This window comes from Pelecanus crispus, chromosome 3 (genome assembly GCF_030463565.1).
Source record: "Pelecanus crispus isolate bPelCri1 chromosome 3, bPelCri1.pri, whole genome shotgun sequence".
Taxonomy (NCBI): domain Eukaryota; kingdom Metazoa; phylum Chordata; class Aves; order Pelecaniformes; family Pelecanidae; genus Pelecanus; species Pelecanus crispus.
Genome location: NC_134645.1, coordinates 52,848,334 through 52,875,429, shown reverse-complemented (window position 1 = coordinate 52,875,429; position 27,096 = coordinate 52,848,334). Strand labels below are relative to the sequence as shown.

General features: G+C 44.4%; 2 protein-coding genes across 2 annotated transcripts; both read right to left on the bottom strand.

The window, feature by feature from the left end:
- Positions 1–1,462: 1,462 nt before the first annotated feature.
- PRR18 (proline rich 18) lies at positions 1,463–2,409 on the bottom strand. The gene has a single exon (XM_075706612.1). The coding sequence runs from the start codon at positions 2,276–2,278 to the stop codon at positions 1,463–1,465; it is 816 nt and encodes a 271-aa protein (XP_075562727.1). The 5' UTR covers positions 2,279–2,409.
- A 604-nt stretch (positions 2,410–3,013) lies between these two features.
- SFT2D1 (SFT2 domain containing 1) lies at positions 3,014–23,759 on the bottom strand. Its single transcript, XM_075707573.1, has 8 exons — positions 23,679–23,759; positions 17,949–18,035; positions 14,901–14,983; positions 11,875–11,956; positions 9,798–9,833; positions 8,979–9,037; positions 7,529–7,558; positions 3,014–5,242 (listed from the first exon to the last, which is right to left on the bottom strand). Exons 1-8 carry the CDS (start codon positions 23,739–23,741, stop codon positions 5,203–5,205), a joined length of 480 nt encoding a protein of 159 aa, XP_075563688.1. The 5' UTR covers positions 23,742–23,759; the 3' UTR covers positions 3,014–5,202.
- Positions 23,760–27,096: the final 3,337 nt, after the last annotated feature.

Genomic DNA, 27,096 nt, shown 5'->3' with positions numbered 1-27,096 from the left:
TCATTATTTTTTCAATGGCAGTACCGATGCATTTAATAAATAACTATTGTCTCAAAGCACCTCCCCTGTCATTCTTGAAGTTTCAGGGGGAAAAAAAAATGGGCAAAAAGCGTTTGAACAAACCTGGAGCGAAGGGAAATACTGTACAAAATGCAGCACATGACTACTTCATGCAACTAATCTATAGAAAGGTTTATCTCCCGCGATTTAACGGAACAGTCAACACAGACATCACTTGGTGTCAACAACTGACATCTATGCGAAACGTGTAATTCCCAATTTGTGGCACTAAACTGTGTTTCAGCCTGCTAAGTAAATTCAACTTAACGTGTCCCTACAGGTCCAAACATTCATTTGCAAAATGTTTACCGTACCATAATCAATATTCAGGTCTTTTGTTCCGAGAAGTTGGATACCAACCATACGAGCGCCGCAATCAGCCGCCGAGACAGCAGCCGTGAGCCCGCTAACATTCACCTTCTCCTTTCCACCCGCAATTTCCCTACGCTCGCCTCCTCCCGCCCCCCCCCCAAACACGCAGGGCTCTGGCGAGCACCAGGTACGGCCACCGCCTGCGGCCGGGGGCCCGGGGGGTCCGGGGGGTCCCGGGGGGGGGCCGGGGACCCGCCGGGACCGCTGACAAAGGACGCGGCCGCTGCCTCCCGCCCCCGCACATTGGCAGCAGCTCGAAAGGGTCTGAATTACCGCCCGGGGGGGCGGAGGGGGGGAATCACGCACCCCACGCACAGACCACCCCCCCCCCCTCTTTACCGGCGCGGACGCGGCCCCGGGGGAGCGGAGCAGCCTCTGCCCCGTCCTCCTCCCGCCTGGGGCTCCCCCCGGGGGGCTGCTCCCCGCCGCCGTCGCCCCCTCCCCTCGGCAGGGACCCGGCGGGGGGGGGGGGTCGCCCCGTCTGCCCCCGCTGCCGCCCTCCCGCGCCCCTCGCCCCGCTGAGGCCGGCGCTGCGCCCCCCTGCAGGGGGGTCCCGCGGCCCCCACGCAGCAAAACCCCCGCGACCACCGCAGGCGGAGCAGGAACAGCCCAACGCGAAGCTGCGGAGGCGACCGCAACAGCCAAGCTGAGTCGTTTATTCAAATAAATAAAAATGAGCTTTTATGTACAAGTATACAAAACCATCACGCACATCTCACGAAGTGGTCAGAAGTCTTAAAAAAGGAGCGGGGCGGGGGGAAGGCAGGACGCCCACAGCCGGCCCCTCGCCCCCCCAGCGCCGGGGCAGCGGCGGGCGGAGGCGGCGCCGCTCCTTTGTCCCTCGCCCCGGCGGCGGCACCGCCCCGGGGGCCGGCTCCGGGCCCTGGGCCCCGCCGCCGCCCGGCCCTCCCCGCCGCCCGCCGGCTCCCCCCGGGCGCGGCCGACGCCACAAAGGACGCAACAGCTAGGGAGCGCGGGGGGCCCCCCGCGGGCCGCCCCCCGGCCGCGCTGCGCGCCGCCCCGGCGGGGCTCAGAGGGTGCCCAGGTGCGGCAGCGTCTCCAGCCGGTCGGGGCGGTCGCGGCCGGCCGCGCTCTCCACGCCGCGCAGCCACTCGGTGCATTTCCGCACCAGCCCCTCGTCCACCGCCGCCCCCGCCTCCTCCTCCTCCTCGTACTCCTCGTCGTCGTAGCGGTGCCTGTCGTTGAGCAGCGAAATCTTCAGGAGGGCGCGCAGGTCGCCGCCGCCGCCCGCCCGGGCGCCGCGCCGCGCCGGGGCCGCTCTGCCGCCGGGGGGGGGCGCGGGCTGCCCCCGCTGCCGCTCCAGGCTCCGGCGCTGCAGCAGCCGCACGGCCTCCGGGGGCAGGCGCAGCGAGAGGCGCAGCGCCGCCTCCCCCGCCGCCCCGCCGAGGCTCTCGCAGGAGCGGCTGCTCGCCCCCGCCGCCCCCGGGCGGCCCCGCGGCTGCGGCGGGGCGGGCTGGGGCCGCGCTCCCCGCTCGGCCGGCGGCCTCCGCGGCGGCTGCCGCTGCGGGGAGGAGCGGGGCCAGGAGCTGGAGAGCGGGCCCGCCCGCTCCGGGGGCGCCCCCCGCGCCTTCCTCGCCGCCGTCTCCTCCGCGGGTCGGGGCGCCGCCTTCTTGGGGGCCGCCGCCGGCTTCTTGGGCTGCGCCCGGGCGGCGACGGGGGAAGCGGCGGCGGCCGGCAGGATGGGCGGCAGGGACGCGGTGCGGCCGGGAGCCCCCTCCGGCTCCTCGCTGCGGGCCCAGGCCGGCCCGGTGCGCGCCGCGGGCAGGGCGGCGCATCTCCCCGCCGGCGGGCAGGGCCCCGCTGCGCGCCGGGGCTGCAGCCCCATGGCGAGAGCCGGAGCGGGAGCCCCCGGCCGGCGGCGGCGGCAGCGCGGGGCGTGGGCCGGCTGCGCCTGCAGCCGCTGCCTTTCCCCCTCGACAACCCGCCCCCCTCCCCGCCCTTCGCCCGCCCCGGGAACACCCTCTCCCGGCGCGGGGGGGCGCGCGGGATGGGACGGGGTCGCGCCGGGAGCCCTCCGCCCTTCGCCCTCCCGGGCCGCCGCCGCCCTTCGCCGCCCGCCCGGCCCGACCCGGCCCGGCCCTTCACCGCCGGCAGCGTGCGGCCGGGCCCCGGCCCCGGGGCGGGCGGGCTCGCACCTCCTCCCACAGGCCTCAGGCGTCCGAGCGGGAAAGGGCCGGCTGCGCCGCCGCGCTGCACCAGCGCCCTCACGCCACCTCCAAAACAGCAGTGAGTGGCATTTTGAGCTCCTTGGCTACCTGAACTGCCCTAAGGGCCACGCTGAGGACAAGAGCAGCCTGGCTTGGTAACCAAGAGCCCAGTCCAGTCCTAGCCTCAATTCCTCTGTAACTGAGGCATCGGCACTGGGGCATCGGGCTCCCCCCCCCCCCTTTTTTTTTTTGAGGAGGAAGGCAGTCATTTCCTACCTTTTGAAGTACCCTAAACAATAACAGAGATAAGCATGCATTTCCTATGAATCCAAGATTACTACCACTCAAAAATTTTGTCTAAAAAGCCACAGCACAGAATTTCCAGAGATTTTACTTCAAAGTACTATTTTTATTAGGGTGCAAGAATTTTATCAAAAGATGGGTAGATGTATGCAATCCACAGGCATAGAGAACTTCACATCTATGGTTTCACAGAGTCATACAACGAGGATGCATCAGCTGTGAACTTGCTGGAATATTCATACACAGCAAACAAAGATAGGATACGAAGAAGCAAAAGATACCGACAAAAGAACACAGTGTGTGTGCTCTGTATGCAGAGGAAAAAAGTCAATCCTTAAACGTTCAGGAGAGGAAAAAAAACACATAAGAAAGCACATGATGTAACAGACTAAGTGCATATAAAAGCATACCAGTGCATGGACCTTCTGGATTTCAGTTCTTGAACCCATTCTGTTCTGGCGATCTAATACTAAGTGTTAACTGATGAGCCTCAACCTTGTTATTTACATAAATAATAATAGTAATAAAAAAAGCTATCTGAATGACTAATATCATTCTAAGTAAAGATTACAGTGACAGTGATTGCGCACCAGAACTGGTGGTTGATGGGCAAAGCCAACCCTGGAGCACACAACTGCCTGGTCCCGAAGCACAGACTAGCGGGACAGGATCTCCCCAGTGCCACGCATGGTCGGTAGCAGCACCTGGGGAGGAGGCAGTGACAGTCATTTCCAGGGTGACATCCATCACTACCTACGCACATACTAGTTCATCTCCAATGCAAACTGAAAACTAGAAGGAACTAAAAATTCACCCAAGGGCGCACCAGCACCCAAGGGCTGTGATGGGCAGAGCTGGAGAAGCTGTCACCGCAGCAGCAGTCCTAACGCACCCAAGAGCCTGCTGCAGGGACAGGACTGCCTGGTCCCCTACCACCAGCAGGAAGGACCCCTCACTGGCAATTCACTGTTACTAATCAGTTAAAAGGGGTGGCTTGGTTGGCGGTTTAGCTGCCAAATCGTGCAGTCATCCTTTATACAGCTTCCCCAGAACACGTTGCTATTTTGTGCAACATACACTGAGATTTAGCAGGAACGTCCTGTAATTCACCTCTTTAGCCTGAACCCTGAATACTAAAACACGGGGTTTTTCCTCTTCCTGATGCCGCAGCTCACGTCTTTTCAAATCCATTCCTCTTTCTATTTGTGGATTAGTGGGAAAAAAAAAAAATCCAGATCAAGTGGGGTTTAGACCACATGTAATAATCAAGCACATCCAACCTGTGCTAAAAAGAACCTCCTGCAATACATTATCAGCCATCAAACACTAGGGATTTAACTTTGCTCCTGAATAACTGAATAGCACTTAGTTGCAAAAAAATAGAAATGAGAGCATCTTATTGAAGCTAGGCAAAGTATTAGAGTATTTTACTCCAATCTGTTATCGGTTTAACTCAGAATGAACAGCTTGTCTAAACCTAACACAAAGAAGCTTTGAAGTCACTTCTGCAAATCTAATAACCACATTTGGATATAGTCATATACATATCCCACTTTTTAATACATTTTCACATTTATTCAAGTGTAATGCTGAAACTTTCAGCCCTCTATAGCAGATTCCTAAATAAAATAGTTCAGGCACCTTTAAAATGAATTTATTTTGCAAATCTCATTTATATATTAGCCATAAGTTCTTTTAGTAGAAAGTATTTAAGTAGGAAAGTAAAAAAAAGAAATTGTTTAAAATACAGCTTTTTAATAAAATCCAACAAGCTTTAAACAGACCTTTCACATATTCGCATAAAGCTTTTTCCATAAGGCACATGTATAGACATTTCAAAGGAGCATATAACTTACCACATCTTTACAATGTTTATAAAACTCTGTCTTTGGAAAAGCATACAATGAATAATATACAAACATAAACGGCACATTGCAAATTTCTGACAGAACTGTAAATAAAATCTTTACGCATACTACCCAGATCTGCCTGCCTCCCCTGGGGAATAAACTGTGTTACTGGATCCAAGGTAGTTTTAAGACTACTCTGCACAACGTATTTAAATGTACTTTTTTGTTACAAAAAGCCTAAAAGTTCCAGGGTAAACACAAACAGCTCACCCAATTTATTTTTAAAATGGTTTCTAGTAAAAAATACTTAATTCCCCAAATGCAAAAGGCAAGGAAAATACTAAGTTGTTACTGGGTATTTCATGAGTGGAAAAGTATAGTTCTCCGAGCAAAATTCACAGAAGAATAAAAGTTAGCTTTTAAAGCATACAGTGGTTCCTGGTTTTAATTTACCCTAGACAGGATGAGAAGCATTTAATCACAGCATCCCTTTAAAAAGAAAAAAATAAGTCAGCTAAGGTATTTGTTATTTTCCATACATATGTATCAACCGTTATGTATTTAAAATTAAAAATATTACATAAATATTTACATAAACGTAAAAATATTACATAAAGGACAAAAAAATCAATAGTTTATCAAATGCAGGATCTTAACAGCCATTGTTATGTTGAGTACATCTACAGCACCAACTAAAGCAAAGGCTCAAGCCCACTGTGAAGCTCAGGTCTGCCCGTATTGTCTAAGTCTTCCATACTGTTTACATTCAAGCACGTGCTAAAATGCAGACACAGTGTTAAAAATTGTTCTGCAGCACGCTCGGTGGCTTAGCAAAGGTCAAAGCCTTATTTCCAAAGGCTGGCCAGCAAGGGCAGGGTTGAGGAGAGTGCCAAATCCAGACAATGAGCAAAGCACAGGTGCCTTGAGTCCAAGCCCCATTGGAGTTAGACCATTGCGTTGCAGGAGAAAAAAAGCACAGGCTGAAGGGTTTAAAGTGCATGTCCTAACAGTGCAGGATAAAGAGACTGGCTCAGCCTTAAGGTCTGAAAGATCTGAAGGCGTCAATTTCTTTAACCCAACAATGAACCAACTGTTTTCTGACTATCCTATTTACATCACTCACTCTAGCCTCCTTTATCTTTTTCTCAAAAATGTAACAACTTGTTAAGGAGTGGAATTTGTATTCTGTAGTTAGTCAATTTGAAAAATGAAGAAAAATAACTTCATGACTCCTTAAAGTCACTGTATGCATTTTTGTTGTTTTGGGGTTTGTTTTTTTCTTTAGGGTTTGTTTGGGTTTTTTTCTTGCCATGCCAGCAGGAGAGCCGTTAATTGAAAAGAAAAAAAAAAGCCAAACAAACCATGAACAAGTCAATTGTTGTTAAGAGTAAACCATTAACAGTTAAATCAAGTAATGACAATTTTGTTGAAATCAAGACAAATGTATACTTGAAACAAATTACATAATACTGTTCACTGGCATATAACACGGTTTAGATCACTATTTCCGTAAGAAAGGCAGCCTATACAAGAAATTTATGATAGCATTCCACATAAGCAAATAACTCAATAATCCCTAAAGAAGTCACTGCACTACTAAATGTAGCCTCTGTAAAATTCAGTTGACTCATAAAATCTAATAGACAAATAAAACCAAAGAAATTAAGTGATGCATATAGCCTAATGTTTTTCTGACCAGAACTTAAAAGTGCTGTTGGTAGGCAAGAAAAGACTAGTGACCAGTAGCTCAACTTGTTTTCTGTGCAGAGCAGAACATTTAAGAAAAAAAAAAAGAAAAAAAAGAATGACCCTACTGAGGCTGTCACCTGGCCACAGGAACTATAAGAATTCAGAATACTGCTTTGACTGGGTTACCTTGAGATGTCAGAAATAGTAAACATGACAATTTAAAGCCTGCATTCAGTTAAAGTATTTAATCCACTGTAATTATCAACAACTATCTTTAAAAAAAAATATATATGGCTTAATCCTCCCTAGATCAAATCTGAAGCTTAAAACAAAAATCTGTAGTACAGAGTTTTCAGCAAAGTCACAGAAACACTACAGGAAGATATCAGATGAAAGGGAGGATACACAACATTCTGTATTCTTTTTTCCCCGCCACTACAGAAAACCTCACTAAGTAATACACAGACACGGAAGCACTATATTTTTTTTAAGCAGCACAGTGCTGAAAGACCAAACTGCATTTTACATGAAACATTATAGAAAAAACAGATTCTTCCGTTTGTTTACTTACATGTGGTTTCACTATGTGTTTGGCTAACTTTCATTGCCTTTTTGTATGCACAAGAGTGAAATGAAAGAGAGAGGCTTGCCAAAATGAAAATTAACTCGCCTCTCAAAAATGATGGAGGAATTCAGAAGTAGACTTAGCAACTGAAACTATGCTTGCTTGTTTGCTTTTACCTAAGATGTCAGATCTGTAAGTTATCTTTTAATGTAAGTACTAGAAAGGTCGCTATTCCATGAATGCATTTTTAAATCACTGGAGAATTTAAACAAAAAAAAAAATTATTTTCAGTGATGAAAACTAGAATGAAATTTAACAGAGAGAATTACTATATGCACTTTACTTGCATTTAAAGCTTATATTAAGCATTACTTTGAGTTCAGCTATGTTATTTTCTAAAAATTAAAAGGAAAGGGAGGAGGTTATGTTTTTTCACATACTGAATTTAAGGACTTGTTCCCCCCTCCCTAGCATAAAGATAGCTATCGTTTGTTAAGACAGAAGTAATTATGCAGACTCACCTTGCAAAAGGAATATATGACAGACTATACCTGAAAAGAAGAGGAAAAAAGTGTATTTCACAGTGTTCACATCTCTCCTAGAACCCCATTACTTTAGTCTAACATTAATAAAAACAACCTGTTGTAACAAAACTTTAAATGAGATTACCTACTCAATTTAATGCTTGCCTGAGAAAAGAAGACATGCTTGGACAAGAACTAAACACACTGCCAAGGATTTCCAGATTTTTTTCTTTTTTTTTTTTTTTTTTTTAAATATACTGTGTAACTGTTATTGCACATAAACTTAAAAAAGCAGATTTACTATAACCAGTTTCAAAAGGAATGGAAATTTCTGGGAAAACCGTATTCTTCAAGATGACAGAGAGAACTTTTTCCAGTTTAAACGTTACTATGCAAATATACATCTAAACATATTATTTATGTAACCCTAAATACAGATATATGCTGTAGTATGAATAACACGCCACAACTGTGACACTCAAACAGCTGATAATTCTATTATCCTCTGAAACTTGCTTCTTGCAAGCCTCCAGGCTATGTTTTCTTCTCGTGCCCAGCCCGATTAAGCTCTAGGACGCTTAACAAACGTGAAGCTGTCTGCTGTAAACATGTCTGAGTTAGAACATAGTTTGAGTTAGCAATGTTCCCTCTATCTAGTATCAAGCATTTACCTGGGCCCAGCATGATGCCCAGCAGTCCCTATCCTGAACAAATGGTTATTTGTCCTCAGATCCAAGTTCATCATCCACTGTGCGTTCAGGGCAAGTTCAAACAAGAACTGTGGTCACCTTGGATCGCCTACGAGTTAGTACCGAGTAGTTCACCTGGGACAAGGAGACCAAGTACGTTCCGTTGTATCTCCACGGAGAAAGCAGTAACTTCCAAAACATCTGCCAGGCTTGCAAGCATTCACCTAACTGTGCTCACACGTTCCCAGGCCCAGCCCTTGAGCACATCTGGATGGTCATCATAGTACCTGCTGTGCTAAATTTACCCTCTCACAACCACCCACTCTTTACTTCATGCCGCTGAATTTTGTTGGGGCAGGACACACCCTATGAAAATATTATTTAGTTTCTCCCACTTCAAAAAATGAAAATCTAGTTAGAACTCAAAAAGAGAGGCAGATAATCAAAAGGGGGCATATGGAATATACAGTTATTTTCACAACAGAGAAAAGGCATGAGTTTTTTGCATATATATTCTTTTCATAATGCCTCAAATAAGTTCACACATTGCAGAATATACTTAAAATTACCATTTTTGCAAGATGATTGCATATAGATTTTGCTGAAGTTACACAGCCTAGCCTAGGAAAACAGATTGAGGCTAGCATTTGGGCACACTTAGGTTATGTAAAGCATATATATATAGAGACAGACAGATTTACAATCGTGAGGGTGTAGGGGTAGGGAGAAGAAATTAAAATTAATTTTAAGAATCTTACCAGGTCATTGCCAAGAACTGCAATATGCAGAATAACACTGCCAAACCTTTTTTGTTCCACTAAGTAAAAATAAAGCAAATATTGCAAGTTAGTTCATTTTGCACCAGTCTATACTGCAAACAACTGCAACAGCCTGTTCAGCCAAAAATTTAGTTAACTGATGATGACTAAATTTCCTTAACTTCCCTAACTTAATTTGCTACTCCTTTCCACTCTAACAACTTTCCATTCATTTTATCCATCACTCTATTAGCATCACGCCATGAACACCTTCTCTAGCTTTGAAAACACTTAACGGCATCAGTGCTAACACTTTCACTTTCATTCATAATACTGTACTTCTGCAAATATGGAAGTTTGCTTCAGCTACATATTTACTTCTGTGGAACATAACTACAGCCAGTTTTACAATCAAGATGCCTGAAGGTACTTGTTCTGTGTCTCTTCCTTTGTCTTAATCAGTTTAATATTCTGTACTTATTATTTCTAAAGACCACTACATATTCTCTGATATTCTCTGACAGAAGTACACATCACTAAGATGAAAGTATATTTTAACTTGCTTTTCTTAGTTCTTAGTCCAGAGGTCTGCAGACTGAACCTGATGCTCTAGATTTTGTATTCTCACCTACATCACATGCAGGTGGAAGGCTGCATTGCTTTGTAGCCAGCAGGCTCATCACTCCACCTGAACACAAAAATACCACACACACAAGCTCATCTTTCCTCTACAACTGAACTGTATGTTAAAGCTGTAATACAACTAATAAACTAACCAAGCTAGATTGATCTTTAGAGGAACAAAGTATTCTCACTTACCCAGAATACAGCACACAGAGTCAATACTAGGAAAAGCTGGGGCGGGGGGGGGGGAGGGGGGATGAAAGGAGAGACAAAAAAAAAGAAAAGAATGAATACTCAAATACACAACAAAGCAAATACAGTAACTGTTTTCATGTTTTCAATGGGTAATCAGCATTTTCAGAACAGACTCATGAAACAAACAGAGCCAAAAGCTGTCACACAGTGACTATCTGCTGAATTCCATGTAAAGCTCAGTATGATGTGCTCCATGGCCAGAAGGGCTGGGACAAGTCTTAGAAGGAAGAGGAGGCAGGAACTGACTTCAAGAATCAGGAGAAGTATAATCAGGTCTGTGTAGCCTTATGTGTTAGGTCTATTAAGAGGTATGCTTAGATGATAACGCTTGCTTGAAAGCAACCACATAGTCTGGGAACTGCTATTCTATTTTTTCAATATATAGTATCATTTTGGATCTAGTATTCATAACATCAACATCTGACAAGATGGCATTTTATTGAAAGAAATAAAAGTAACAGGCTCTCTTGAAATTTTCCAAACGTATTTGTGACTCCTGAGTTGCCTACGATTCTAGCTTTGTGTTAGGATGGGAAGAAAACAGTCAAACACATAAAAAGTTTTCTAAACTTTAGAATTTTACCTGTCCTTCTCTGTATTACTGTAATTTTCCATCTTAACAGTCTTAGCTCTCATCCAGTGTTCCTGTTCCCCATTAGAAGAAACCTTTCATTCTGCCTTTTCCTAACCTTGTTGGTAGCTTCTCTGCACAGGCAGGCAGGCAGGTAGGTCTGCTATTTTTTTTTTTTTTTCTGCTCTCTGTTCTCTTCCCGTTTCCCTGACGTGTTTAGTTTCTACAGCCTTCAAAGCAAATTATTTTGTCACCATGTCTAAGCATAGCAGATGACAGGGTAACAGAGCAAATAATTTTTATGCTGCCTGTTTTAGTGTCTGGCTTAGGCCCCCAGCTTGACCAGAAAAAGCCCACAGCTGTAAAGTGCTGAAGAATTCATGCTCAGCAAACAAAGACTCCAGAGAACTGAAGATATTCTTGACATTTTTACTGCATGAAAATGACCTATGAAACATAACTTCCCTAGGACTTGTAACTTGGTATGATTTGGAAGAGATGGCAAAAAGTCACATCTTTAACAAAGCTCAGAGCCCAAGCAAGGATCAAGTCACTTCTCCAAAAGATGCGGGCAAACATAACCTTCTCAAATGAGATTGTAACTTTTTTTTTTCATGTGGGTGTGTGAGAGAAAGAATATACAATCCATATGACAGCCATCCAGAAAGAATTAATGAAGGGTTTCTTATCCACATCAGCTGCAATCAACTAGAAAAGAAAGCTGTATGAGAGGTAGGACAGCCAACTACATTTCAAAAATAAAAGTTGAAATAAATCAGGAGGAACAAAAGAGAAAACAAGTACAAAACAGAGAAGCAGCAAGGGCAGAAACTTTTTTTAACTACCTAATACAGAGTTTTGGGATAGGAATTCTGAGACTGGGGACAGGGCTAGTTTTTTCCATCCTCCTGAAAGAAGGAACGATGGTCATGGAAGTAAAGGAGCCAAGGACCTCACAATGGAGAAGCGTGAAGCTGAACATATGGCTTCCCGGACTTTGGCAGAGAAGTTAATTTTCTCCATTGCTTTGAAAGTGTTGAACCACTAAGCTATACAAACAGAACTGCAGCCACCAAACAACTATCAAGCTAGACTTGGTCACCACCAACTTTTCACAGTAGCTCAAAAGTCTCTCTCTAGCCTGGTTCTTGAAGCAATTGTTTTAGAAAACGAGTAAGAAAAAATAATCAACCTAATATTAGCATTTAGTAAAGAACATTTTACTCCGAATGGTTAACTTAGAAAAAAAAAATCATAAGCAACAAGAACACAAGCTCACAGAAAGGAGTTTGATAATCTTTATGATATACAGAGCTAATCAGCTTGACTATTATGACTCAGTACAAAAAAAGAGTTGGACTGAGAAATCACCTCTCTTTAGTAAAGCCTCACATTTAGGCTAAAGGAAAACTTTTTAGCAAAAGGAAGTAAAGACAGTATATTTACCAACATCACAACTGTAGCTATTAATCTTTTTGGATCAAACATTGCTTTCAATTGCTTCAGGGGCCCCATCAGGAAACATGTACTAATAGGAGGGAAAAAACAAAACAAATGGTAAATCACTTTCAAATAAATCTTTGCAAAAGACAATAGGTAATTAACCAGTTTTCCAGCAGTTAGATGAGTGCAAAGGCTTTAAAAAAGGCATTTCAGTGTTTAGCAACAGAGACCCGCTAGAATGAAAGGTGAAATACTCCATGAATTTGGTCCTGGAAACAGCTTATGTATTGGGTCACCTTTGGTCATGAAATTCTTTCCAAAACATTACCACTTATCACAGAGGGTAGTCAAGTTGAAGTCCAGTGAATTTCATGTTGAGGCTGTTCTAAGAACTGACTTGCCAAAAGAATGCAAAGAATACAAAGACCAAACTTCTGTAGAAACCTTCTGTTTAACAATAAACTTCTTGGCCAGGAGCACACAAGTAGCTACAATCAATATTACAGGGACACTCTAACTTTTTGCCCAAACTCAGTGAGCAAAAACAGAAGGAAAAAACCTTCAGTAGTTTGTATTAAACCCTCCTGCTTTCTTCTAGTCTGTAGTGAACTTGAAGGGACAATGAAAATCATCAGCAACGCTATGCTGTACCTGTTCTTGCAAAGAAATGCGATGTAAACCAAGAATTCACAACCACAGGACTAATTACCTGGCTCCAAATGTTCTGAGATGAGTCTCTTCCTTCCCTGTCATTGAAGCCATTCTGCTTTGTAGAAAATATTCAGTGAGAGACTGAGAATGCCTGTAACCTTGTGGTGGTCTGAATGCTCTGCTACAGAGTAGGAAAGCTAGCTTAACTCTTTTTCTAGTTAATATTTGTTTATATGAAATGAAATCAGTAGCATTGAAGAGTTTGGTAGAGCTCCCTCCTGAAATCAGTCATATGCCTGGTGAAACACACATCTTCTAAGATAGAAGAAATATGGGAATCCATGTCCCAAGCAGTAAACTGAACCCATGACCTCCCACACCCAGATGTTCGCCTACCAGCAACTTTGTGTATATATCCCCTTCTCTTCACTTTGTTTTTAAGCTGCGTAGACAGACCTCAGAAATCCACATTAAATGGAAAAAAATATTTTCTCAATTCAAAAGAAAAAAAAAAATTAAATTCACTGCAATCCAAACTAACTTTTCCTCAGTATTTTTTAATCTTGGCTGCTGGGCCATAAAATTAAATTAAGACAAAAAGAAAGAGACCTGAAGAACTAGAATAAAAAAATTAGTTAGCTAGAGGAAGGATAGGGATGATGAAAATGCAGTGGTAAAAATGAGGGAGGTTCAGGCCACATAAAATAGGCAGAAAAAAAATACAGAAAGCAAAATGCATCGATGCTAGCCTGATTAGCATTGAAGGACAGGCATCACAAGAGCTTCTCCAGAGATGCAAGAGAATCCAGAGTGAGCAGAAAGGCTGGAGAAAATCTGGAGGTCCTCCACTTACACAGGATTTCTTATAAACAACACATTCTGTAGAAGATATACCCATCATCCCAGAGAATAATCAAGTAAGTATCGTTATTTTCGTGTTTGTGACTAGAAAAGCATAGTAAAAACAGGCCAGACAGGACTATTTAGTAAGAGTGGTAACTGCATTTGTTTTAAATACAGACTTGCAAACAAGCCTGAAAAAGTTTAAATCTCCTTGTCAGTTTGGGACTTTATTTCCTACTGTTCTTAGAAGACAGTTTCCTCTTGTTTGTATCTAAAAGAACTACTGAAGGGGAAGGGAGCCTCTTTTTACTTCTAATTTTAGTTGGAGTCCAGACTAAAGTTTGTTAGTATTCTCCTAAAAGAAATACCAGTCTGTAAAAGCTTTCCTCTTAGTTCACTGACAATTAGACTTGATTAGTACCAAGTTTCTAAAATGCTAATTTAATTTGAAGCAGTGAAAACACACCCAAAATACTAGGTAAGAAAAAAGCCAACAACGAAGAATAAAGACTAAAGTAAGGGAGAGAAAGGGAAATACTCAGTTTCGCCTACCTCCAGTATTTACCTTTTGTCTTGTTTTAGTATGAGATGGAATAGTTATACAAATGAGACTCAATTCCAGTATAAACATTTTTGTCCCCTAACAAATTTGTTGAGGAAAAGCAGTACACCATCACATTTCTCAAATGTTAATGTCACATTGCTGGAGTTTTAACAGATTAACAATGCTTTGACTCAAGAGCTAAGTACCTTGACTAATAAAGTCACAGAGTCCATGAAACTCAAGACCAGACTCCATACGTTCCGAGTCCCATGATCATGCTTCATCTATGCCAAGACAGTAAGAGCAGGAGGACAAACAGAAACTGAAAATACTTTATTGACATTGTTTCTTACATGTCTTTCAAACAGCAAAAGAAGAGTTTTAGATCCTAGGAGGTCCCTTTCACAAATCTTTTAAGAATAACTGCTATGGGGAACACTGTAAGGAACCAAGCATGGAGTTTAACAATACACTGTGAATGATTTTTAGATTCTGCCTGGCCTTAGAGTCAAAATAAGGATTTCCTGAACCTCTCCTTTTTCAAAGAGGTTTTCCTAGAAACAGGATGATCTCTCTGTTAAAAGCAAAAAGCTCCTTCCAGTAACAAAGCATCCACACAGTGGGCAGACTACCAAATTGCCCCTGAAACGGAGGGACCTCTGCACCTCAGAAGGTACGGAAGGCAGAAGGACTTAAAAAGTACAAAACGTTCAGCCAGCAATTTGTTATTCATACTTCAGATAGCAGTTGTGATCTGTCCACAAAACAATCACTTAAGACATCACAATGGGGCAATAACAAGTGAATAACTGATATTCACTAATTCTGATAATCTTAAAACTGTAAGGCAAACAAGATTTTCTCTTAGTAGCATTTCAATATGAAAACAATGTTGTTTATACACAACACAAACAGACACCATTTTAGAGTAAAAGAAATGGAAGTGTAGATGAAAAGTACTTTTCTAATAACAATAATTAAGCAATCATACCTGGCTAATGCAGCAATATTTCCCAAGGTGTAAAACACTGCAAAAAGTTTGATCCCCTTTGGGAGCCATAGCAATGCCGTTCCCTAGAAAAGATAGGTCATTTGTATCTTGGTAATTAGTTATTTCAATTTATTCAGATTTTACAGTCTATAAATGTATTTTCAGACTATGCAGAGTGTCATTCTAACATACAGCAGATAACCATACACTTCTGAGATTTGTAGTAGTCAATATTCAAACTTCTATTGCCACCTACTGGCAAAATGATGTATTGGTTTACTATATTTCACAATATTTTTACTGCTAGGCAATGTTTGTTTATATTGTTTGTAACATTTATTTGTACTGTTTATATTCTATTTATGACACTTTCAGTTTTGTTACCATGCCCCACCATACATCATACACCTCTGCACACAGAGGAAAAAGTGTCATAAAGCCACACTAATACCCACAATCCCCTTTCTCCTCCAATCAAGCATCTGGACTCGTAGTCTAGATATGCACTGAGGCTGAACAGAAATATTTTAAACTTTTACTTCCAGGCATCTCTTATTTCCACTAAACAAAAAAAAAAAAAATCCAAAGCCTTCTGCTGATCACAGTCCCTATGATGATCAGGGAGATATACAGCCTAAACTAGAAGCAAAACATGGGTGTTTTAGGGTTTTTAAACTTTCCCCCTCCCCCCCACCCCCACTTTAAGCTGTGATGTGGACACTGTCGGGGGAGAAGAAAAAGGGGGAGAAGAAAAAGGGGGAGAAGAAAAAGGGGGAGAAGAAAAAGGGGGAGAAGAAAAAGGGGGAGAAGAAAAAGGGGGAGAAGAAAAAGGGGGAGAAGAAAAAGGGGGAGAAGAAAAAGGGGGAGAAGAAAAAGGGGGAGAAGAAAAAGGGGGAGAAGAAAAAGGGGGAGAAGAAAAAGGGGGAGAAGAAAAAGGGGGAGAAGAAAAAGAAAAAAAGCAACTGTATTCTACCCAATTGCAATTTCAGTGGGCATCTGCAATGTCAGTTTGCACAGACCACAGTACAAGCAATCACGGAAAGCTGCAAGAGAAGAGTGTAACTGTATTCTATAAGGAAAGCCTATGGACACTTTGCAAAGACTAGATGAAATTAAAAAAAAAAAAAAACCACACCTGCAATTTTGGCCAGCCAAAAACATAATAAATATACCAGCCTGCGGATATACGAGATCTGAAGATCAGGTACACGCCTGTAAGAGACGACCTGAGCACTTCCTTGAGGGCCTCCCTAATCCTGCAGCAAAGGTCCATAACCTGAAGCAGAAGGCGGAGCTGCCTGCTCTCAGCTTCATGTGGCAAAGCTTAGCTAGGGAGCTGCCTCCAAACTCTCTAAGATACGAGTTCCACAAACAGACTAGCAGAGTTTTGACTCTTCTTTATCAAGCTCAAGATAACTCAAGGAAACCTTAGGAAACTAAGATCCTAAAGCCTTTTGTGTTGTTGTTTCATAGTTTCACACCATGTGATATAGAATAGGCACAAAGATTAAACACTAAAAAAAAATAGCAGCAAAGAGAGTGATGTTAACCTGTATAGAAATAGGTGTTAAAGCACAAACATGGTGTGTACTAAAATTTGTGATTATAGTGGTTAAATACTACTTGCAGAAAAAAAGGGGGGGAAGGGAATCAACCAAATAACGCTTAAGCAACCCTAAAAAAGGAATATTCTAACACAATCTTGAGCTCCCTCCCTAGAACTTGCCCCTTTTCTAACACAAGTATCCAGCCAGAGTTTGTGTCACTGTACTTGGCATAGACATCAATATGAAGAATACCACTCTCCAGTTCCTTTATTGAACTGATTACCACTTAAATAAGACCTCTCACAGATAAGACCAGCAATTGTTCTGGTTTATCTCTGGGTCTCAGGGAGTCTAACAAACTGCAAGTTTTGATAAAGAATCAGAAGCTTCCACCTGCAGGAGAATCCAGCAAGTGGCTATCTCTAAGTGAGTGCCTCAAACCATCAACGGGTTGCTTCTCCACAGCTGCTTCTTCCTGTCATTACAAGTCTCCTTGGTTTAAAAACTTTCCATTGTAAATGAAAGAGCAGCATCAGTCATTTAAATGATGGCAAAACTAGAAACTAATGCACACAGGACAAGGTTCTCTCTCCTACTACTAATATGCATTATGAGTCAAGGCAATCTGCCTGACAGTCTCCACAAAACCTGCAAATATCATCCACATACATTAGCCAAGGCTGCTGACTAGCTTGTATCAAAAGTAACACTCTACTTCACAATGATAGTAAAAAAAAAAAACAACAAACAACAACAACAAAAAAACCCACAACCAAAACCAGCAGCCTGGATACTTCCTCAATGTTATTTCACCTGCTTCTGGGGACTTTTCATGCAGATGAAGAACTGCTTTGTACTGCAAGTTATCTGTGTCAGATTTTGATAGACCCAATCAATTAATAGATCTCAACTTCTAACTGCAGGCTTGAGTCGGCCTGCCAACACCTCAAGTTCAAGAATGAACAAATGATTTGCTGACTGTAAGATCAACAGGAGTGCTGCAGGTTTTTCAAGTGTCAACATGCTACCACAGTCATCACCTATTGATTTGTGAGTATGACAGGTTACACTTGTGATTTCTTCAGCCTTTAAAACCTTTCGAGCTTCACCCCTCCTTTTCCCCTTTTATTGGGGAGAATAAAAATAAGATGGGTACACAACAAAAAACAGCACTCTTTCCTAGTACACCACTCACAAATCTAAATTAAAAATACAGCATATTTTGTCAGTGTTCAAACCTTTTAGTAAGAAATTTTATTATGCTACAATAAAAATGCTCTCTGCTGTAAATGGAAGAAAGATGGTCAAAATCATAATTTACAGAACAGCCCCTGCATGCTAATTATTTATTTAATGTCCAGTTAAATTTATGGCTACAAAATTTAGGATGCAGGATAAAGCAAACACAGAATCACATATGAAGTATGAATATGAACAAGGTTCTACTGTAGAACATTAATAAAGTACAGGGGGGAAAAAAAACCCCAAACCCTTTACTTACAAGAATAGAACACACAATGCCAGCAACAAAACATATGGCAAACCATCTGACTCGAGTACCAAAGCTGAGTGTTGAGGCATCGAGGACCTTAATAGGAGGAGAAGAAAAAAAAAAGGCTATTACAAACCCAGTTTTGAACAATCTAAAGGATATATTTTTCTTTACTAAGTCCTTAATTTCAAACAAAATAATTTTTTAGCTGAAGTAATTATTTTACCTTGCTTAACAGTTACTTGCATATTAATTATTTCAGTTTAAGAAATTATATTAGCAATCTGGAAACATATTTCCAAAACAAACAAAAAAGACAAAACCTGTGAAGGTATACCCTGGCACTCAAGCAATACTGCTCCACTTTCAAACAGACTGTTTTTTCACCATACAATTACAATTGAAAATTATCACAATTGCACCACAACAGAAGAATGAATGGACCTTCTAGCAATTTGCAGATGAACGTTACCTATATGTGCGGCACTGTACATTCCTGTAGACATTACCACCTTTCCCTGTTACCAGACAGAATCCATTGTACACATTAGTACAAGTATCCACTGCAAGAATTATGATTCCACTTCAACTACTGTTCCTTACAGGCTGGCGGCGTAGGCAGATTAACACAGCCTGTCTCAACAGAGAGCTAACTTGCTGAAAGGGGTAATTTTACTTCCTGCTTCTCCAGTGCAACTCCAGAACCTGTAGGACCCTTTAATGAGCTGAGCTAGCTGACACAACTCACGAAGCGGGAAAAGAACTAGTGTTCCCTCTATTCTGATGACTTAGTCCTATGCTGGACTAATGAGCCAAACCAGTTCAGCAAGATGTGAGAAAAGCAGCGCAACTGATAGATGGAAAGAGGCAGGGCCACATAGCTGGCAGAGGAACAGCCCCTTTCAGCAGAAGTGACTGGTTAGATACGCTCAGCTTATCTTCTCTACCCATGCTTTAAGAACAATGTCTTTCAGCTTACTCCAGGTCACTAAAATTAAATATACTTTCTATTCTAAACTGGTCTATTAAGTGCAGTGTTGCTTCAGCTTATGTAAGATGACCATAAAAAGCTAACTTTCCTACTTGTTCAGATGACACAAGCAAACTTGCCCTCTTGTTATCTAGTCTATACACGTATTTTCAAACAAGTATTATTAACCAAATAGACAAGTTAGGGCTTTCCCAACCAATGAGCTTGATGTTTCTCCTACTCTTTTGAGCAGTTTCTCTTTCAGGTAGTGGTAAGTGCTTTGAATATTTCCTTAAGAAGGGGGATCAGAACACTAAAAATAATCTTTTACACTTGCATACTGTGTAGGCACACACAGAGCTGGGATACAATATTCTTCTGAATTTTCCTTCCACTTCTCTGTGTTCAGCAGTTAAGACAGGACTTCCCAAAGGTCAGAAGATGCAGCTTACCTTGTTAGGTCCAAGTCTTTATCCTTATGTATGCATTAAAGAAATAGGCAAAAACAGTAACTGAAAGATGGTTTTATATTTGAAATCATATTTGACAGTCATATTCCTGAATGCCTGTACATGCAAGAAGTGCAGGAAGAGCTGGCAGAACACAACTGAAGATACCCATTTGAATCATGCTTTTAGTTATACTTATTCATGCAACTAATGACATGTACACATTTAAAAAAAAAAAAATTCCTTTCCACCCTGGCTCAGAAATGAAGCGTGGATGGGCCAATACTATCAGCACACGCAACACATGCATTTCAGATTGCCTAGAGAACAGGGAAAGGACGAAGGTAAATTGTTTCTTTGGTTGTATCAGGCACACTGCTGCCACTTACTGCTATTCTACTTCTAGACTTAATATCTGACGGTGTTCCTGAAACAACTACCAGGAAATTTTCATATAAATTTGAAAATAGCTTTATCTTCATTTAAATCACTAACAGTTATTAGGTTAAAAAAAACCTAACACCATAAATAAGTGAACCACACAAAAGCTAGAACAAAAAAAAATGCCACAGATCTAAAATATGATTTTTAAACTAGTTTAATACATTTTATGGATTTAATTCTTAAAAACTTATATTGACAATACATGCACATGAACTGCAGGAAGATAAGCTGTGGCATGAGGGCTGCCAGAACACCACAACATAGCATCCTCTAATAAGAAAACTGAATGAATAAATTAATTGGCATTAAAATTAAGGCTGATCCTCCAACCACTCTTGGTGCCATCACCATTTATGTCATCAAGCTGAACCTAGTTAATGCAGTTTTTGAAATCCTGAAACTGGAGATCTGCTAATGCGTTTTCTTAGTCCCTGATACTTAATACTTTTTAATGGAAGCAATGGAACTGTTTACCTTTCCAAGATGTCTGTTTCACCCCTGTAGTGAAGCACCTTGCTGTAGAAGTTGAGTAAGACGTACATAGTTCAACTACTTAAACCAGAGACTTCAGCTTGTGCTAAAATGCCAGGCTACAATCTGTAAAAGTTGAGGACCTGACACAGCGCCCACCTATTCTGCTGTATGCGCTGCAGGAGCAGTAATTTCTGAAAGAGGGGCTGTGAGACACCCTGAAGTAACAGTTTAGTTTCTTACACCTACACTCAGAGACTATGAACCAGAACCCTAAGAAAAAGTTAGTTAAGTCTAAGCTGCCTATGCTACAAAAGCAGGAAGCAACATAAGGGTGGACATAAGGGATAGGACTTTTTTATTGTCTGACATAAGCCATACAGCTAATCCTAAATTTCTGATATAAAGAGTTGGCATTACACTCTACGATATTTGGACTACCAGAAGCTTTTGCTTAGAAGACCGAAAAAACTGCCATGCAAATTCCACATCTGGGGAAAGATTCATATGGAGAACTGTGCAGTGGTGGTGGCAAGGGAGTTGCTTGCTATAGACACCCAGTAAATCACATGAATGATAATCTGCAATGCTGCCTTTGTTCAAAAACATTTCTTGTAGTTTTGAACATCTACCTAGGCTCCCCCCACAGATTAGTTATCTTATAAAATCTTTCCATGTGGGCAAACAAAAAGATAGAAGCACTTTCTTTTACAGGTTTTAAGAAAGACTCTAGAAGTTAACAATTACATTTTTTCTTGATAGTAAATTTAAGAATATGCAAGTAATGGAGAAAACTCAATTTCAAAGAAATGTTGAGTACATTTGCAGAATTGAGTTCCTACGCAGTATTTCAAAAAAAGAGAGAGATACATTTTCATCTTTCCCTAACAGGCTTCCTTATATGTATTTCTATCAACACTTTAGAGTAAAATATAACAAATTTAAATATCTGATCTATTCTCCTTGCTAAATTCTTGTTGAATGCTTTAAGCAGTGGTCAATCAAACTGATTTTGTATTAGTTTTGGTGTTGATAAAACTAAACAGCATAATGCTGCCCTGACAACATCGTTACACTTGTATATTTACAATTTATTATTGATTTTTTGGTAATAAATTCCTTTTTTAATATTTAGAATAATTCATCTAATTGCAGCAAGAAGTGACAGTTGGTCATCTGAAGGGTTTAGAAGGTACAGAAAGGCTTCATTGAATCATCACACAATTGTCTTAGTATAAAATTTTCTTCCACTTAAACAGGAGTTACTGCTGACTTTGTGGTAATCATTCTGCAAAAATCAAGAAGGAGCAGAATAGACACATCTATGAACATCAGCCACATGATGGCTATTACACAACCATCAGCTATTCCAAAGAGAGGGTCATTGTTTTTAACCAAACAAATATCTCAGTTCCAAAAAGGTCATCTAAAACAGCTGAAGATTTTACATGCAAAATGCGTAACTTTATATTTTCTTTCACAAAATTACCTCTTAAAAAGTGTCCTTCTCTGCATGGGTGCACATACTTTTTTGCTCTATTACACACACTTTAAAAATAGTCAACACCATTCAGCTGTAAAGCTATAGCTTTACTGAATGTCACATATGAATTTCCTCACTAAAAAGAGGCTTGATTTCCAGTGTTCTAGAAATACACTGCTACTTTGAGAGAAACCTACAATAGAGACATTGCCTAACCTAAACATGAGTTTTTCTTTAGTGGGTAATATTTACTTTAAAGAAGATCTCTCTGGTTCATCTTCTCAGCATGAAGCTCCTTTGCACTACACCAAAGGCATATTTGTATGTTTTCTTCTATCATCTACTGGATAGGCTTTAAATATGGGCAGATTTTTCCTATTTAAAGTCTTCTCCGGCTATAACAACATCATTACATGCAACAACCAAATCATATATAGCTTAGTACTGGCATTTAACAAATGACACGTTCTTAGCTCAGTTCTCCCCTTCTCAGGATATACACCTCAACTATAAAATTATTAAATACTTAGGCATTTATCTATTGATTGCTACCTTAAAACAAACACCACAGAATCTAAGAACTCTATGCCACTATCATGTGTCTCATGCAAAGTGTGGGGATGGCAGATTAATTAATTCTCTTGGAACTGAACTAAGATTAACAGAAGTGTAAGTATTTCTTTGATAATCTTGTGATAAATCAGAAGGTGAAGCATCCCTCTCAAATACTGGCAGCCAGCTCTGTGTGAACCAGCAGAGATGCTACACTGCTTCCAGAATCGATCAGATATGGATATAATTTAGCTCCTCTACTGTGGCAAAGAGGCCAAGTTCATACACCTTGAAGACCAGCAGCAACTTAGTGCGAAGACAAGTGAAGCATGGCAGCAGCAAGCTGCTGGAACTAATATTATGCCATAGACACCAACTGTACTGAGGCTGTGCTGGTTCACCAAGGTTTATTAGCTGTAGCTCAGATCCAGGCTGCTCTACGTTCCAGCTTCCTCCACCACCCTGCAGCACACAGTATCAGGATATTCCATGATGTGGGGCACTCTGACCTGCAGTCACACCAATTAAAAGGGAGCTGACGGTATAAATGGTTCTTTATAAGTATGCTCAGCTTTGCTTCAACCTAGAAGTGAAGTCTCAGAAATGCATAGTGTTCAAACCCAACAACAAAAAAAAAACCACAAAAAAACCCCTGACGATGAGGAAGACAGTGGGGAAGAAACAGAAAAATTAAACTGTACTTGAGGAGTATGGAGCAAAAAAAGGAACGTCAGCACAATATACACAAAACTACCTCTGTCTAGAGAATGTCTTTCATAGCTTTTGCAAATTCAGGAGCATAAGGAAATGGAGAAGCAATTTAGAAAGAAAACCTATTGTTTAACTGCTCATCCACTACAAAGGCCATGTAGGAAGAAGAGTACACGCGAGACAAGGAGACCATCACCTCGAAGCAGGACGTGGAAAATAAAACCAAAGGACCCCAAACCACCAGCACAAGGAAGAGCTTCTCCGCACACGGAAAATTCGCCACAACTCTCACTCCCGGGCAGGGCCTGGTGCCCACAAACCTCACTCTTCGGCGCACGCAGCAAACCTTCCTCTCTCCTTTGCCTCCCCGTCTCCGCCGCTTACCGGGGCTGGCGGGCCGACACCGAGGGTGCGTGCGTGCGTGCCCAGGCCGGGGAAGGGGGAACTGCAGGCACACGGCGGCGCCTGAGGCCGCGGCCCCCCCTGCGGGCCTGGGGCAGGGAGGCTTCAGCCACCCCCCCCTCACGGCGCCGGCGACGCTCGGCCCCCGCGGGGCAGGGGGGGCGGCCCGCGAGCCGCCGCTCAGCGGCCGTTAGCGGCGGCCACCAGATCGCCGGCGCGGGGAGCGGGAAGAGGAGCGGGTCCCCGCCGGCCGGTACCTGCGCCGTCAGTCCCTGCTCCTCGTCGTCCTGCCCGGTCAGCACCCGCCGCAGCTTCTCCATGCCGTCGCTCGGGCCGGGCCGGAGAGTACGGGCCGGGACGAGGCCGCTCCGCGCTCCCCTGCGGGCCGCTGGCCCCACCGGAAGCGACGCACCCGCAGGCTTCGCCCCCTGGCGGGCGCGGCCTCACACCGCGCTCAGTTTCCCGCGGGGCTGGAGGCGGCGGCGAGGTCCCGCGCCTGCGCACTTGAGCGGCGGCCCCGGCCCCGGGAGGCGGCCCAGACCCCGGCCCTTCGTGGGGGCCTTCCCGGCCACTTCTCCGGGCAGCCCCCGCGGGGTGTCGCCGCCGCGCCGTGTCGCGTAGGCGGGGGCGAGGTGGGCGCCTGTGCCGGCCTCGCTGGCGGGGGGGGGGGGGGCGGGAGGTAGAAAGAAGGGCTTTTTCAGCGTGCCCCGGCTTCATCGCTCGCTGCGGAATTGGCTTATTTCCATACGCGCAGTAAACGGGGATTTGCATGAGCTCCGTAGCCCGAATTCGCAGTTAGATAAAGCCTTTTGTGTAGAGACGGAACGGTATCGCCATGCTTATACCCGTCCCCCCGAGAACCACGGCTGGGGCGCGATGGCGCGGCAGGGGAGGGGGCCTGGGGCGCCGGCAGGCCGGGCCGTGCAGGGGGAGGCTGCCTCACCCCCCCAGCACAAGCGTCCTCTTGAGCCGTGGGGCCGGTGCCTGCTTTCGCCTTGGTTGTGCTACGGAAGCGATGCAGGCGGGCCGAGCGTGTGGTCGTCCAGCCACCAAAGAGCAGGCGTGCTGCAAACACCCATGCAAACAGCTTCGGCGCTCCTTGAATTAGGGGCGCTTGTTGGTCCCTGCGCACCACCTGTGAGCCAGCCAGGTGCTTTTCCAGCTACGGTGGGTGGGGCAGAGAGAAATGGGATTAGCTCTAAAGGCCTTCAATGAGTAAATGTAATGCATGCATTGATGTGGAGATGTCCATTATGACTCCGTGTTGTCTGTTAAGCTCTGCCCCTGGGAGAAAGGGTATGGTGGAGGCCATTGCACTGCCCCTGTGTCTTCGCTGCTTCGCCTGGTTGCTCCTAGCAGCACTCCAACCACCATCCCCTCTGCTGAAGCATGGTCACTCAGCATGAGTCTTCCCTGTCCTGCTCCGTTCAGCCACTGACCCCCTGTATGCCCTTTGGGGCCGTTCCTGTGTCTTGGCGTGTGGCTCTGCTGTGTGACCGGCCCTCAGACGAGCACCACAGCTCTGGCCTGAGTGGTTTGCAGGGGGAACAAGGCTGGTGGCCAGGGGAAGAGGAGCCAGTGGTTGTACCCTGCTTGGCTGCAAAGTGACAGCAGGGTGGGGTGGGGTGGGAGAGGAAGATGAGTGATAAGGGTGTAACCTGCTGCTGTGTGAGTGAAACTGGATAGTAGCCAGGGCAGCAGAGCCCCCGATGAGGCCCTTCAGGACAGAAACCTTCCCTTCCATGAGAAGAGAGCTCCCACCCTGTTCGCCTCCCCACGCACAGTTCTCTTCAGAAGAGTTTTCCACATGCCTTGTATGTTGGCTTTTGGGTGAAACACTTGGACACAAACTGTACCTATCCAGCCTGATGACAGGCCATCAGCATGTCAAGAAGCTTTAGATCAAGGCCAAAATTCTGAATGGGAGAAACAGCTGCAGACATGGCTGTGTGAAAATAGTCAAACAACAGCAAAATGTCATCCCCTGAGCCGGGCAGCATGGCCCATACCTTGCAAGGACCTGAGTAGGGAGGAGAGTGTGCATAAGGGAACAACGTGCCCGTGACCCCTCTGAACAGGGGAGGAGAAATGAGAAAAGGGATGAAGTAGGGGGACAAAAATCATCCTCCTGGTACCTGGGATGCCCAGTGGCCCCATGCCCATAGCTGCCAGGAGAAAGGAAGAGGCCCAGCTGGTCATGGCATCCTGTCTGGAGGTTGCTGCCACCTGCTCAGCTTGGGTGCCTTGGGTGCTTTGCAGTTGACAGGGGCAGGAGGTGGTGAGCAGAGGTCTTTGGTGACCTCCTCCTCCTCTGCAGCTGGCTCAGAGGTGTCAACATGGGAGTGTCATTTGGTGGTGGCTCTGAAGGGAACTGGTGGCCAGCAGGAGCTGCTGTTCCCATGGCCCTCCCCACCACCCCAGACCAAGAACTGCTTCCTGCAGGATCCTGCCAATGACTACATTGATGGGGTCCCTCGTCTCTCCCCCTGCCTCCCAAGGGCCTCCCTTCTTCATCAGAGGACCCTGTGGAAGAGAGGAAAGCATGTCTGCCTGTCCCGGAGGGAGAAGCCAAGGCAGCCTGTGGCTTACAGCTGCCCTCCCACAGCCCTCTGCTTCCTGAGGACACCATTTTCTGCAGGGTTGTGGGAGTACTAGGACAGACCCAGACCCATCCCTGCCTTGACTTCTGCCTGTGAGGAACAGGGGAAGTGAAGCTTTGAAGAATTTGGCCCACCAGGGCCTGGCAGACTACATCCACACAGTTCAAACCCCAGGAAGCTCTCTCCCGTATGGCCTGTTGACTTCTGCAGTATCAGAATAGCTAGAAGCACAAGGTGTTTGGATATGGGGGCAGGGAGCAGAGCTGGCATTAGCTGGTGGGAGCAGAAAGTGGCTTTGTTGGTTTTGCACTTAATGGAGAAGGAGGCAGAACCTCCTGATGCTTCAGGTGTCTCTGGAGGTGGTCAGTGAGACCTTTTAAGTACAGCGTCCAGTGTACTTTGCATCATGCATCATAGCTGCATGGTGCTAAGAGTTTTGTTTGCTTCACTGCTATTTGCTTGGGCAGAAGGATGGCAAAAAATACCCACAGTTTACTTTTACTAGTTCCTCTGTTCCACAGAAATGGGGCTCATGCTTCCACTGGAAACGGTGGCATGACAACAAACGTGTCAGAGCATGGCAGTGTTTCCCCCACTTCCTCCCAAGTGACACACACAACACGCAGCTGAAATCTTTGGGCTCCCCACTAAAACCAAAACTGTGCAAGCTGTTCTGCACCTCCACAGCCTTCCCACAAAGCCCCAACCCAAGTGACTGTTCAGTTGACTGCTCAAGATGCTATGTTTGATGTTCATGGCAATGGTGCATGGTCAGGGGAAGCGTCAGGAGCAGGACCCCCCTCCCCTCCCACTCAAAGAAGCAGCTGAGGGAGAGCTATCATCATGCGCCTTTTCATGCTTGTGCAGGGGAGACAGGGAGCAGGAAAGCGTGTGCTCTTTGGGTTTTTTTTTTCCCCTCCTGAATGACTGCTGTATTGGCTGCTAACTGCCTTCAGTTTCCAACATGCCCCCATGACCTGCTGATGGCTTCCAGAGTATTTGTATGTGCAACACCATTGCTGCATCATCAGCCCTAACCCACTGTGTTTGGGGAGGAGAAAGGACTGTGCAGCAA

Excerpts from the sequence above, each read along its gene's own strand:
- PRR18 (XM_075706612.1), bottom strand. The coding sequence starts at position 2,278 with ATGGGGCTGCAGCCCCGGCGCGCAGCGGGGCCCTGCCCGCCGGCGGGG.
- SFT2D1 (XM_075707573.1), bottom strand. The coding sequence starts at position 23,741 with ATGGAGAAGCTGCGGCGGGTGCTGACCGGGCAGGACGACGAGGAGCAG. Across the intron at positions 18,036-23,678 it reads AGCAGGGACTGACGGCGCAG|GTCCTCGATGCCTCAACACT; the intron begins GTACCGGCCGGC and ends CCTCCTATTAAG. Across the intron at positions 9,834-11,874 it reads TAGCTACAGTTGTGATGTTG|CTTTTCCTAGTATTGACTCT; the intron begins GTAAATATACTG and ends CCCCCGCCCCAG.